The sequence below is a fragment of the Phlebotomus papatasi genome, chromosome 3, assembly GCF_024763615.1.
Source record: "Phlebotomus papatasi isolate M1 chromosome 3, Ppap_2.1, whole genome shotgun sequence".
Taxonomy (NCBI): domain Eukaryota; kingdom Metazoa; phylum Arthropoda; class Insecta; order Diptera; family Psychodidae; genus Phlebotomus; species Phlebotomus papatasi.
This window is the reverse complement of record NC_077224.1, coordinates 15,618,704-15,633,754: the sequence shown is the minus strand read 5'-3', so window position 1 is coordinate 15,633,754 and position 15,051 is coordinate 15,618,704. Positions and strand designations below refer to the sequence as shown.

The following is a 15,051-nucleotide window of genomic DNA, read 5'->3' as shown; positions in this document are numbered from 1 at the left end:
AATTGTCACAATTACTCAATTAAGTTTGCCAAAAATAATATTAAAATAATTATGACAAAATTTCATGTCGCGTATTAAAAATCATAACCTAACTTAAAATCAGTGTTTTAAAATCAACGGTCGATAAATTGTAGACTATAGAGCGATGGCTTATAGCGGGACTCTACTGTAACTATATCATATTAGTTGTGGTTACTATATAGCTCGGAATAGCTTCAGCACATAAGCAAAAAAAGCACTCTTTACTACTGAAAAAGTTGTCAGAACTTTATGAAAATATAGGCCCATTTATTTGCATTAGTTGTGAGAACTAAAAGGAATTAGCGACCAATATTAGTTGGAATATCGATTTCATTAAATTAACACAAGCAAATATAATTATATGAAACCATTATAAAATAATTTGCGCAACTTATCCACGTAAGTATTGCCTCATGTTCTCACTACTAATAAATTTATTATGAGTAAAATGTTTTACTGTTTTATCACACTTGCACATTACAATTTTAATGTGATTTACATTAATTGTCGCTGGTGAGAGTCCAAATGTGTAATTTGTGTGTATGAATTATTTTATATTCAAAATTTGATTCATTTGTTGATAAAAAGGTAGACTTGGCCCGCAAAAGTTGGTATAAATTCATTTATATAGCATTAATGCGAAAAATTAATGCGATTTTCTCTTTAATTTTTGTAATGTGAAAAATATTTATGCTTTAGGTAAATTTAAATTTATTTTTGCAGGCCAAGTCCACTTCTTTATCAATAAATAGAAAAACCCCAAATGCCCCAAATATTAAGTGACTCAAAGACACAAATAACATATTTGGACGCTTACAAGCGACAATTATTGTGAATCACATTAAAATCTTAATGTGCAAGTGTAATAACGCCATTAAGATTATAAGAACTATTTTAAATAGATTTGATAATAATCACCCGATCAACTAATTTTCATTAGTAATGATGTCTAAACATTTCTGAGTGTTGAAAAACTTGTAATAAGAACATTCTTATAGAAAAGTTATCACTTCTTAATTTTGCCAAAGACTATTTTCCTCTATCTCGAATGGAAAAGAAGCTGTTGGAGCCATTTTCTAAAGCCATTGTATAAATGAGCAGTAAAAAGTTGAGCAGTAAAATACTTTTTTTATTAATCGACTTTTTTAAAAATGAGCTTTTTTGTCCTGTTTTTCAATGGCATTAAACCTCACCGTGATGTTATTTAGCTTTACAAACCCATTGTGAAGCTAAATTATGATAAGTCTTAATTCCTTTTAAATATAGGAGAAAAATTCCATTTTCAAAGGTACTCCACTTTCCCCTAATAAAAAGAATATTTAATTCGAGCATAATATAAAGGTATATAATTTCAACTATTTCTGAAACTTTCATTTCAAAATTTTAAAAATGCAGCCGCATGGACCTTCTTTATGAAAATGGCTAAAATTAACATTAAATACACCCTTCGTAAGCTTAAATACACGTGATTTGGACCGGGAAAACGCTGTAATATCCAGTTCTATTGACTGAAATAGTTTCATATATAAACCTAAGAACAGTTTTAAACAAGATTTGAGAAAATACATGAGCTACAAAATTTATAATTTGAGAATCAGTCAAAAACAAGCTTTTTGGACAAAAATGCAAAAGTATCCCCACATTCTAAAACTGATCTAATCTTTTAATAATCATTTATTATAAGCTAAATACTATTAGTAAATATTATTAAGAGTCAGAAAAACTGAAAATAATGCCGAGGGAATATTTTTGGTACGGATTGTGGTCGGTTTCCGGTGTGATGTGTTCTGAAAAGGGTTTCTTCTTTGAATACCAAAATTTCCAGCCCAAATTCTACTTTTTCATATATTTTTTTATTATTTTTCAAATTTCTTCTTATTATTGTTGCAATTTCATTTCCTTTACTTCATTATTTTATTTAAAAAAAAACATGAATACAATCATCAAATTCAGTTCTCCTCGAAGAATCTTCCTTTAGCTTTGATAAGCGCCTCACAGATTCGGGACATCCTGTTGATCAATTTCTCCAAAATGTCAGAAGAAACTCTGCCCACATATCCTGAAGTGTTTCCACCAAGATTGGAACTGATGTTGGCGCCTTCTCTCGAACCTTGTGGTCGAGAAAATCCAAGAGAATTGCAATGGGATTGGGATTCAATTTATGAAATCATTTTTGAAATACGCCTAAATGTATACTATGTTGCGACGCAGGAAATTTGAAAACATTTTGCTACTTTTTCAGAATAAAACTTTAATTTCTTTTATTAAGGTTTTTTTTTTAAATATTCTAACCATTTATTGAATAACTCTGGCCAAAAAGTACTGTTTGTTAATGCATTTCTATTAAATAGTTGAAACTTTTTGTTTAAACTACTTTTACTCCGCGTGAAATTCGTTCCGGGATACCGGGATTGAGTGTACTTTTTGGTGTTCAATTAATTGATGGAATATTCAAAAATTTTAGCCTAATAAAAGAAATTAAAGTTTTATTCTGAAATATACAGTGGCGACAAGATAAATAGTACACCTTCAGCGATTTTCCTATTTTAATGTTTTATGATACAATATCAATCTTTATACCTGATCATACATTATTTTTTAGAAAATATAATGCCCATTATAAATAAAAATAATAATTATTTAATATTTGTATCCGTTAAAACAAAACCATGTTTTTTGTCATTTTATGAGTTTAGGTATAATTCGTGCGGCCAATTTAAATAGCACACTTTCATTTTCTCTGAAAATATTTCCTGAAATTTACTTTTATTTTAAAATTTATTATATTTCTGTATTGTTGATCATTTATAAGGCATTAATGCCATAAATTTTTATAAAATAAAGTTATGAGAACTGAAAAATCATGAAAATAGAGCCTTTGGTGCAGATTTCCGGGCTTCACGTAAAAGAGTTTAGGATAACTAAGAAATTTTTTTTGTAAATTATATTGTTCAAGGAAGATAACCATCAATTCAATAATTTTTTATGATCAAACTTACGAATCACACAAAAACTCGAAAATTTCGAGAAAGAATTACGATTTCTAAAGAAGATTCTGCCATTGTTCTTATAGTAAAACTGAATTTATTTGTCGCCGTACCGAAAATAAAAGAACAAATTGAACAAAATTTGAAGAAATAATTCATGTAAGCATTGATAAAAGTCAATTATGTAAAAATACCCGGTTTAGAAGCGTTACCAGACGTACAGAGTTAGTATTCAAACGAAACCGTACCTGTTGATTGATTTTTGTTAAAGAGCATATGCAGAAACACCTGTAATTCTGGAATAATATTCTTTGAACTGATATATTCCTTGTTTAACATCATTCGATATGACATAAAATATTGGATGTCTCAAAAGTCAAGCATTTTGTCCTTGATACATAACTAACGTAAAACTTAACGGTGATAATTTTATAATATGGGGTTACTTTTTGCGAAGTGGAGTATGTTCTGTATATATGGAATATTAGGCAATATAAACCAATTTGTTTACAAGAATATCTTTGGACAAGACATGTACTTGAACATAGAAAAGAGTTTGCTTTTGGTTTTTAAGTTTTAACCAAGTTAATGATCCCAAACGCGCTGCCAAGATTTTTAAAACTGGTGCAGTCAGAATAAAATTGACCTTCTGAAATGACAGGATGGTCTAAGGACCTCAATCCTGTTGAATTTAAAGGAAAAGATTGACCACAAGACAAATCTCTCGAATGTGACTAATTTCAGACATCTTTGAGTAGATATCCACACTACATGAAATACAATCAGATTAGAATAGTGTCAATTCCTTAATGATCCTTCCGTTGTCAAGCGCTCATTTTTTCGAAAAGATACTTAACTAAGTACTAAATAATCCAAATTTAATTTTCAAATAGAATTCGTAAGTTGTTTATTACAGTAGAACCCGAAAACTATCACTTCTTATAGGGTTGCTATTTATATTGTCCTCTTAATATGTGCCATTTCAAGAATTTTTTGATCGTATTAAATTTCTTGATAGAATTTTCAGGTTTTTTCTTCATATTCAAAATGTAATTATACACAAGTTCATTTATTATTATTACTTTCACCATTTAAAAGCATAATTTTTCGAAAAACAAAGCATATATTACAGTGTCCGAAACTGTGCTATTTATCTTGTGGCCATTGTATATAATCATAGTGTTTTTAAACTTCCTGCGTCACCAAATTGTATACATTAAGGCGTACTTCAAGTATTTCAAGTAAGGCATATTTCATTTTTACTAATTGCCCCAGTTTCCCCTATGAAATGTTAAAATTTGACTGTTTCCAAAAATATTTTTCTATAGGGGGAAGTGGAGCATATCATTGAACAATGTTTTTACCCTGATCTGGGGAGCTAAATTATATCATGGTAAGGTCCTGTTCTATTTGAAAATAGGAGAAAAGACTCAATTTTGAAGGTGTCCCAATTTAATTGAGATTTTAATTTCCAATTATTTAACAATTAACAAATTATTTAACAAATTAGGGGAATGCTTTCAAACTTCGTACACACTGTGGCTCCGAACACTTCATATTTTTCCATATTCGTGTAATAAATCTGATTCTTGGCAATTTAATAGCTAAGTCACACATTTCTTGAAAAAATTAGGTCAGATTCATTACAGGAACATGGGAATAATATGAACATGAAGTGTTCGAAGCCACAGTGTGGGCGAATCGTGAAAGCCATCCCCTATTTTTCCTGATTAATTTTATAGCAAAGCAAAGGCAAAATTGCCTCAGTTATTATCTAATATCGTCTTTAAACAATTAAACTTAGTCGTAAGCTCAATTTCAAAGACACTCCTCTCTCAATATAATTGATATAGAAGGAAAAAAAAAGTTAAGCCCTGTGGGAAATTAATCAAAAGAGCCATCAATTTTCTAACATCAAAAATACTAAAAGAGGTCAATAAAAGAATTGCCTAATTTCACAAATGGCACTTTATTCTTTCTTCTAGCGCGAAAATGGGAATAATTTGATGAACTTTTAGTCGACAGTTGAGTGTAAAAACGTAAAAATAATAAATTTAGAAATATGAATGTGCTTTTTTTTATTTTATTTACTTATAGTAGAAAAATGTTTTGGGAAAAGTGTATAAGAGAAGGAGGGTATTTATGTACTCAAGCGTGCGGCAATTGGATTTTATTGGACTTTTGCCTTATGTACATGTCCATTCGATTTTTTTTTAGTATATAATACCGGGTGAAGAGCATGCAATCCTATCATAAAAATTTATTGAGGAAAGGGCCGCTAAGGGGTACATTTCTGTTTTTAAGACCAATAAAATTGATCTAAACTAGAGTTTTTTTTCCCTCTTTTCTTTTACCATTCTCTCTTGCCCAGGTATCTCCACCCTTCTTGTACATTGGGATTGCCCATATCTTGTGCAGCGAAAATGAGAATAAAACGTGCATCAGGTAAATTACCAGGTGATTCTTTTTCTTTAAATTTTTTTCTGTTGTTATTCCCTTGAATTTTGCAAGAGAAGGAGGGAATAGGTTTTTAGAAGAGGCGGGTTATTGTGGAAAGATGGTTGAAGAAAATGGTTAAAAAAAAAAACTAAATTATTTTATTTGGGCAAATATTATTTTCATCATTATACACCCAGTGCACTGTCAAAAAGTTAAAAGATAGTCCTAAAAAGATTAGCTGGTTAATTGGGTGGTTAAACCCTAACGATGGAAAAAAAATATGAAGAAGTTAATGGATGTGTGAAGGAGAAGGTGAAAATTTGGGTTGGTATAAAGAAATAAAGGCATAGCAAGAAAACAAATGTACCTTTTTGTGTTGTCTTATTGATGAAATATAATAATTGGGCAATTTCAATAATATTTTATTATTATTATTATTACTATTATTTTCTTATACACTTCTCTGTCTCTCTCTCCTGGGCTATGGGGGCTTTTTGCCTTATATAAACTCTTGCAATTGAGGCAAACAAGAGAGAAAGCTCCTGTATTGACTCTATAATATTTCCTTTTACTGCACTATTATTATTTTACATAAGCCACATTACAATTATACGGATGCTTAACTTTATTGACTCCAACTCTGGGAAATTGTCCACACATTTACCTTTATTTCTTTTCTTTATTTTTATTTTCTATCAACTTCACGGACAATCGAAGAGCAGAAGCGCACTATCCACAAAAAAAATGCTTCAAAGACTAATGGACCAATCTTCGAATTGATTTTTTTTCTTACTAAGATGCTTTTAACCAAGAAAAAAAAGCTAAAAGCTCCCTCCATCTTACCAGAAGGTTTCCATTGACGGGAAAAGATTAAGATTATTTTTCTCAAGCTTCCATCGAAAACCCGAGAGTAATATAATCATAATTTTATTATTCATTTATAGCCCAGAGAGAAGTGGCTCTTTTCTGACCAAAAGAAACTCTCCAATAATATACCAGACAAACCTGTGGCTGGTATTTTTTTTGTGCTCCCCCATTCCTCTAAGAGGCTCAAATTTATTAACGGAAAAACTTCATATCTATTATCTACCATCTCTCCTTGTGGACTAATCTAATGCCATTAGCTGCTGGCGGGATTAATTTCAAAATATCGAGAGGTCTTTTTATTTATTGTGCACCAGGGAATTTTGTGGCACGCAGCAAAAAAAGAGAGTCACCTCTCAATTCTTCCCAATTCACTCTATCGTCCGCACATTTGGATATTGCTTTTTTTTTGCGTAATATTTTTTGAGGCCAACAGAAAACTGTTAAATTAATCTGCAAATTGAATTTGGAAGAGAATAAGGATTTTCTTGGAAATCTTACTCAATTGGATTCTCTTAATTATTTGGCAAAACAATGGTACGATTAGAGAATCAAGCTTGATCTGAAGAGTGATGGCAGCTTTTAAATATGCTTCATGGTATCTTCTAGCAATTTATGGTATTTGCAATAGGGGAGACGGGGGCAAATCAGGAATTTATTAAACTCCTAAAGAAGACCTTTAAAATAAAGTTCCAGCATTAGGAAGTCAAGATGCATTAAGTAAAATATTTAGGAATTAAAAAAATTATTGCAAGGCCGGAATTAAGAATTTAGAACAAACATGTACTAAAATCATAAAATCGTTGATAATTTTTTTTTAATAAAAATAGCCAAAACATGCTCAAACAAAGCTCAAGAATATGATCACAATGCTAATGTAACTTTGGAAAATAAAATGATATAAGTGAAAAAAAATCATATCCTAAAAAAATATCAAAAAGCAGATAGGGTGAAAGGAACGTCTATTGACACTTTAAGAACTCGTGTCAGCACAGCACCTATTGACACCCTACTCTGTACTATTTGGGATATGAAATTTGAACATTTTTGTTTATAATGAAAGGAATATTACAGAAAAAACGATATATTACTTATATTTTACTAGATACATTAAATAATTTTCAACATTTTGACAAAAGTGTCAATAGGGGTTCCCTGTCGAACAGACGTTCCTCCGACCCTACTACAGCCAAAAATGTAATCTGTAACTCAAATATCAATATGAAGAACACTATAATAATGTTCACGAGCGAAACGACAAAGTCTCTTGGCTTTATTTTCTTTAATAAAAAAAAATACCTACGATCTTATCATTTTAGTACATGTTTGTGCTAAATTATTCGCTGCTTAGTTAAATTAAACTAAATTCTTAGTAAAATGCCGACACGATTGCCAGTAACGTAATCCTCAACTTAAATTAAAATAAAATATAAATGAAGACAGATATAAAAAATAAATAAAACCAGGAAAAGCTAGAAAAACTTAGACCCATATAGGTTAAAGTGGTACAAGAAAAAAGGAGGTGATAGGCTAACCCAGGTTTACCTGTTATCGTTATACGGGCTTCAGACCTAAGACTTAACTATATGGCTTAACTGCTCTAATTACTTATCAATCACGATTTTTTGGAAAGATTTAACTTAGAATTGGATTATTAAAGATAATTAACCTACTAGGCTTTCAAGAAGCAATAAAATTGCTCGCTATATTGGATTTGGAGACCTTCGGGAACTGGGCTAAACCTCTAGTCTGAAGACCGCTTTAGTCATTTATCATCGTAGGACTTTGACATATTCAGGAAAATTGTAAAGGATGAAATTAAATGTTTTTAAGCATGAAATAATGAAAATTCGATAATAAGATCTAGAGATAAAAATTTTTGTAAAAAAAATGTAAAAGTATATCCTTAAAAGACCATCAGACAGGTTTTGTTATTGTTATTAATAATCAAAGATATCGAAACTCTGTTAAACTAAGAAAACTTATAAAGAAGAACTTATAAACTTATAAAGAAGTTCCACAAAATCCGGCAAATATTACGGCAGGATTTTTATTTTATTGAATTATTGTAATACGAATTATAATTTTAATATTTATTAATTTTTTATATAAAATGAAATCATTAAGGTATATTAAGTGCATTATCCAGAAATTTATTAAGCATGAAAGTACGTATTGTTGCCAAAATTAATAAGCTGTGTGTATTTTCTTAGAAACATTGTACATTCAACTAAGAGTTAAAAACGCTTTATAAAAATCGATCATACGAGTTTTCAAAAACAGAAAAAAATCATGCTAATATAAAAAATTTCTAGACAATTATATGCTACAAATCGCTCCTTGGAAATTACAAGGGGCCAACTCACTTTTTGGTGATTTTGAGATTTTAATGCACTCAGAATGAGTTATCATTGAAATGTAGTCTTTTAAAATCACAAAAATCAGAGGAAACAATTTATTTTGTTTTTCTTTAAGCGTTATAATAAGAAGTATGGAGAAGTTAGTTTATCGTTTTTTTTTCAATTTTTTTAAAATTATTTTATAGTTTTTGGTGCTAAGCAGGGGCCTCTCGACATTTCATTTTTCCATACGTTTTTGCAAAGAGGCACTGAAGACTATTGGCAAGTGTTTTCCTAAGAAGAATTTACTTATCAGTCTAATATATTTCGAAATCGTTCATTAAAAGCTATCTAAAAATATATATTTCATAATGGTCGCCAAAATTATACAAAAACTACGAGGAAGTTTGTTTAAGTCGCAGTGAAATAGCTGCAAAATTTTTACAAGGAAAATTGAAAAATAGCTTCACTTTTTATTAGGATTGATGGGCCCCTGCTGCTAAGAAAATTGTTTAAATTGCTTAAACCAAATTTGTTAATATTTTTCACAGTTGGCATTTACAAAAAACAGCAAATCATACATTTAAGGACAGGAAGATATTTTCAAAGATTTCTTTTCGTGATATTTTCAAGCATAATAAAATTTCATATAACATTTATTGTTGTTTATTGTGTCCTTCAATCTGAGAAAAAAAAACTTGTTTTAAACTATTTTACTCATTTTAGAAACGTACTGTTATTTGATTAATTACATCTTATTAATTGATCACTAAATTTAAATTAATATGATTTTTTCTTGAACTGCAATATCAATAAGAAGCGTTTTGTAACAAAATTAAGGTTAATAATTTTCTGCACATGTGGCATTGCATCGCTTGCTTGCATCAAAAACTGTTCTAACTGAATATAATCATATATTCACTACAATATTGTTTTTTTTTAATAAAAAGTAAACCCCCAATGCGAAAATATGAATTAATATGTTAACTAGAGCAAGAAAAAGCATAAAAAAACTAAAATTTAAATACATTTTGCAAAAAGTAGGGAAGAAAATACTCTCCCTTCGAAAATTCATGCCTTCGAATAATGTGAATTTTCTTTTATTTTTCCTAAGAGACTTACACATTTCTATTAAATATTAGTTAGCTTATTATAAATTTTATTGATAAATATGTGATAACTATCTGTAAAGGTATCTACACATTATGAGAAATTTCTGTCAAAAATGAGCTTCAAGAAGTGTGCATCAAAAAATTTGCCTATTGGTATGAATTTTTGACAAAAAGATGGGTTTTAGAGAAAATTTGTCTAATATGTAAGCAATTTCTTTTAAAAATCATATCCAATTCAAGGTTATTTCCAGTGATTTCCATCAAAACTTTTTGAAAGAAATTACCCTTATACAGAAAATACACCTTAAAACACATTGAAACAAAATTCGTCAAATTCATTTTTGACAGGATTCTTGAAAATAAATCCAATGTGGACGCATTTTCTTCAAAAATACGAATTTTTCTTTCAAGAATTGATGAAGTAATTTTTGATGAAATCAGCTCCAATGTGGAGACACCTTAACTCTCTTATGGCTTCTACACACTAGGAGCAATTTTTTTTAAAAATGCCTTTTTAGAGAAAATTTCCCCTTTCCTTGTAGGCAGAAACGTCAGTTTTTTTAAAAAGGAAATTTTTGAAGAAAATGGCTTCTAGTGTTTACACTGAGAAAAAAAACGGGGGTGCGATTAACTTTTGTTTTCCTCATAAATTTAACACTTTTTAGGCGTAAAAATATATCAACATTTTTTAATGTTAATGTTACACCTTTTTAATGGTAAAATTAACATGGAAAAAGGTAACTTTAACCTCTAACTCTTTCGTCTTTTTTGGGACTCTGAGTATCCAAAGCAGAATATGAATGTTCTGTGAAAAACAATGTTTTTTTTTTTTTTAAATATTCAGAACTGTTAAAAAACTTATTCTTGAGGAGGATTACAAACTATAAGGATGTCCAAATGTAAGATATTTTTTTGTAGGACCTCAATTAATTCCTGAGCTTAGATATTTTTCATTAAAAAATGGTGAAATTGGCTTGCAGCATATGCTGCGGTCCGGAAAGAGCTAATATACCTAGAAATATTTACACCTATTTCGGATCAATACTGCAGAGCAAAATTAACATTTCCGGAATGTCATTTTAACTTTTTCGGATTTCTCTCAGTGTAGACACCATTAGAAAAAATAAAATTCACATTATTCGAGGATATAAACGTTTGAAGGGAGAGTACTTTCCCCTACCATTACGCAGGTACAACAGTTGTTGATTGAAGCGACGATATAACAAAATCTTATTTGCCAATCAATGACTCAGATTTTAGAGATTTGTATTAACGTTCAGAACTAGTCAGGTATTTCTGCTTCCTTAAAAAATTATCATTCCCTACAATTAATATTCGTACAAAGAGAAAAATAGGGGAAAGTGTGCTATCATCAGACGAGTTATCAGTTTCGCTTAACTCAATTTTTTTCCAGGTTTCTTATGGATTTCAGCCCTAGTTTGTTTTTGGAAATTTGGGGCATTGGACGAGCTATTAAAATATAATAATTATAATGGGGCAAATTCATTTAAAACACATTGAAAAAATTGAATTGTTCGAAGCTTGAGTAGTCCGAAGGTAGTACGCTTCCCCTATTTAAATAATTTTAGAATTATGGGAAAATATTCTCATGGATTTATGATCCACTTGTCCCTCAATGTTATTTCAAATCAGAACTTTATTGCTAAAATTTTCGAGAAAAAAAATATTTTACCCATTCAAGTTATGATCAATTTAGCAAAATTTCTCAGACAATTACATTTAATCCAGTTGATTTCATTCCGAAATTAGTTCAAAATGAAACGCACGTAATAAAAGTTTTTATGATTGTGAATTACGAGCAGATTAATTTTATTATATAGCAAATCATTTAATTTTATTTGGCGATTTGTTGAGGTGCAGCACAGGTTGATTGTAAGTTTAGAAAAAAGTACAAAAAAAAAGAAGAAAAATACATGGCAAATAATTGCAATTATATCCCTGGGCAAATATACCTTCTAAACTCTCAACACAAATAAATATATTTAAACTAAAGTCATTTTCTAACCATCCAATAAACCCCCTTTCATGCTTGAAAATTGTCTCTCTCTCTAACTGTGAGTAAATAAATAATCTCCTCGTAATGATTTGAGGTTTGTTGTTGGGAAAAATCTCTGCATAGTGGTTTTATTTGTTTGTATTTCCAATGGGTGCCTTCAAGGCTCGAGTCTTGTAGTCATAAATTTAGAAGGAAATTTCATGCACAAAAACACACCATGAGGCACCTTTCTATAAGTATCATACCGGGTTTTGCATTTATATTCTTCCCACTCAAAAGCCAATAACTTTACCATCAAATTGATGTGATCAATTAAATGCGAATACTCTCTGACATGCTTAAAATTAAATCTAAAGTTTTGCTGCTTTCACCAATCCTTAAATATTGATATTTTGCCCAAAAGTTTCTTAGGCAAGAATTTTCTCTTTTTCTCTGGACCTTTTTACCTGAAGAATTTTTGTGCAAAAATGGCCCATCAAATTAGTTGGGATTTGAATTTGTTGCAACTACATGCAAAAATTTCCAAGGACAATGACCCAAAATAGGATTATCTGTTTGGAAACAATACAATTTTCGCATTTAAATATTCTTGGGATGGTCCTTTTCGGCACAAAATCAGAAGAATTTTAAGGACTGAACTTGTACCTGAGGGGTTGTAAAATTTAACTGTTGAACTCCCTTGGGTACCCCTATGACACTCCGGGATTTTCCCAATCCTAATTTTAGAAGCTCCTGGACAAACTGACTCAGCACAAACAATTAGCAAATTTAGCTGTTTAATTTAAAAGAATGAGAATCTGGCTGGAAAATTCACATAAAACGCAAATTTATTACTTAAAAGTCGTATACGAATTTGGATCTTGTTAATCCGATAGATAAACCGCTCAAAAATTAACTGCGATAAAGCGTGGGAGTAATAGAACAAAATTTCTGATAAAAAATCAATTAGGGAATGATGAGATAGCTTTTGGTAATTTAATTTTGAGATAATCAAAATTCAAGTTAACTCTTTTCGAACCGTAACATGTTCAGCAAACTAATTTCATTCAAGTTTTTTTTAAAAGAAAGCTTACGTTAAGAAAGAAATCATACTGATCCAAAAGATCTTAATAATAATTGGCTCCGGCACACCTTTAGATCGGAAAAATGTTCGGTTCTATTCGATTTTTTCAAACCTTAAATTCGATTGAACTAAATTGAATTTCTTATGATGTTTAAAAGAAGAAGATGAAGAGTACTAAAGAATGGGATAGATAGACACAAAACGTTTGGAAAGAAAAGGGATGTGAATTTTGATTTCATAAAATTTTCCTGATCTAAAAGATGAGTCTGAGTCACTGAGCTTCCGGCACACCTTTTAGATCATTCATACAATCAAAATTGACATTTCTTTCTTTCTCAATTGTCTTACATAGGGTAAAGTGGTATAAGTTGGACAATGCAATGGTACAATTTGGACAGGGCTTTTTTTTCTTAATAAATTTAGTACTTCATTTTTATTTGTATATTTTTAATGCTTTAGTTTTATGCCCAACGCACAATAACTTTTGTTTAGTAAACATGTTTTTGACATTTTAATGAGAGTGAGTGAGATCTAGATCTAGCCATCTCCCTCATTCCTAAAGAAAATTTTGAAAACATGTTTACGAACTAAAGTTATTGTGCACTGGGCATTATAATTTGGTTCCCTGTGCTTAAAACCAAATTTTGTACTGTATTTATCAAGAAAAAAATCCATGTCCAACTTGTACCGGCGAATTGTCCAACTTGTAACACTATGTCCAACTTTACCCTATGTCTCTTATTCTTTCGCTCTCAAAATTCAACTGAGCTAAATTGAATTTGTAATTATGTTTAAAAGAAGAAGAAGAGTGCGAGAGAATGAGATAGACATACGTAAAGCGTGTATGAACGAAAAGGATTCGAATTTCGACTTCATGAAATTTTCCTGAACTAAAAGGTGTGCTGAAGCCATTATCATTCAAAAATTTTGTATGGATCCGGAAAAATCACAAAAAAGTAGAATCTCAATTTGGATTACAAAGGTCTCATAAGGAGTTAATGATTAATTTTTTTATTAGATGAATTAGTTGCTAAGACTGAAAAACACCCTTGGAAAAATTATCTTAGATTTGAATTTCTTTCTATCTAAAAAAAAATATTCACAAGAACTTCTTTTTTCATAATTCTAAAAATAGCTCAAAAATTAACTTCATCTTATATTCCGAGAGGTCTATAAGATGCAAATAAATTAAATAGATAAGATATGCTTCATTTGAATAAAGTTTAAATTATTTTGGAAAAAACAGTCGTGATAAAAATGTAAATTTGAATAAAACTGAACACCGCTAACTTCACGATTCAATCAATGAGAGAAATCCGAAAAAGTTAAAATAACATTCCGGAAATGTTTATTTTACCCTGCAGTTTTGATCCAAAATCGGTGTAAATATTACCATTTTTAAGTGTATTAGGGGTTAAAGGTACCCTTTTTCATGTTAATTTTACCCTTAATAAGGTGTAAAATTAATATTAAAAAATGTTGATATACTTTTACACCTAAAAAGTGTTAAATTTCTGAGGAAAAAATGTTATTCGCAACCTCTTTATTTTTCTCAGTGTAGTCATTTGGCTCTCAGTCCAAATCAAAATTTGAATTGATGGTGCTCTCACTACACCTTTTCAATTTAGTTAAATACAATCGATTGAAATTTTATCTTCGTTACCTTTCAAACTGAAATCAGATACAATTATCTCTTTCAAAATGAAATTAAAATTCAAATTTCAAATTTTATTTGATAGAAATAATCAATATAAGATATCTATTTAAAAGGGTAAGAAGTAAAATTTCAACTGATCGAATTTCACTAAATTAAAAAGGTTTAGAAACACCAAAATTGAGAATTAAATTGCTGTAGAAAAGTAAATCGGAACTATTTCAATTTAACAACAATCATCAAAATATGCGTATTTCAGATGGCAACCCCAACGCTGAATTTATACGAAAAACAAAACATTAAAGTGGCAATTTTAATTTAGAAACGAGAAAAATTAATTGAATTAGAGAGAAATAAGATATCCATAGTGGGAGATTTTAAAAAGTAATCAAAGATCTTCTCAATAATTCCCACGGAATTGATTCAAATTCAGCGCAAATTCAGCAATTTAAATTCTTTGTCAGCAACCAGAAATTCTGTTTGCTGACAAATAATTTAAATTCGTAAACGAAATCGGTAAGACAGCTTCGAGAAAATCTTTAAAAAAAACACATT

At 29.8% G+C, this 15,051-nt stretch overlaps 1 protein-coding gene across 1 annotated transcript in view; it reads right to left on the bottom strand.

Annotated features, from left to right (window-relative positions):
- Window positions 1–1,959: 1,959 nt before the first annotated feature.
- Window positions 1,960–15,051, bottom strand: part of LOC129807859 (uncharacterized) — a 72,534-nt gene continuing 59,442 nt past the window's right edge. Inside the window, exon 4 of the mRNA XM_055857429.1 lies at window positions 1,960–2,131. Within this exon, the coding sequence (XP_055713404.1) occupies window positions 1,971–2,131 (161 nt within the window). The 3' untranslated portion in view covers window positions 1,960–1,970. The remainder of the gene's footprint in view (window positions 2,132–15,051) is intronic.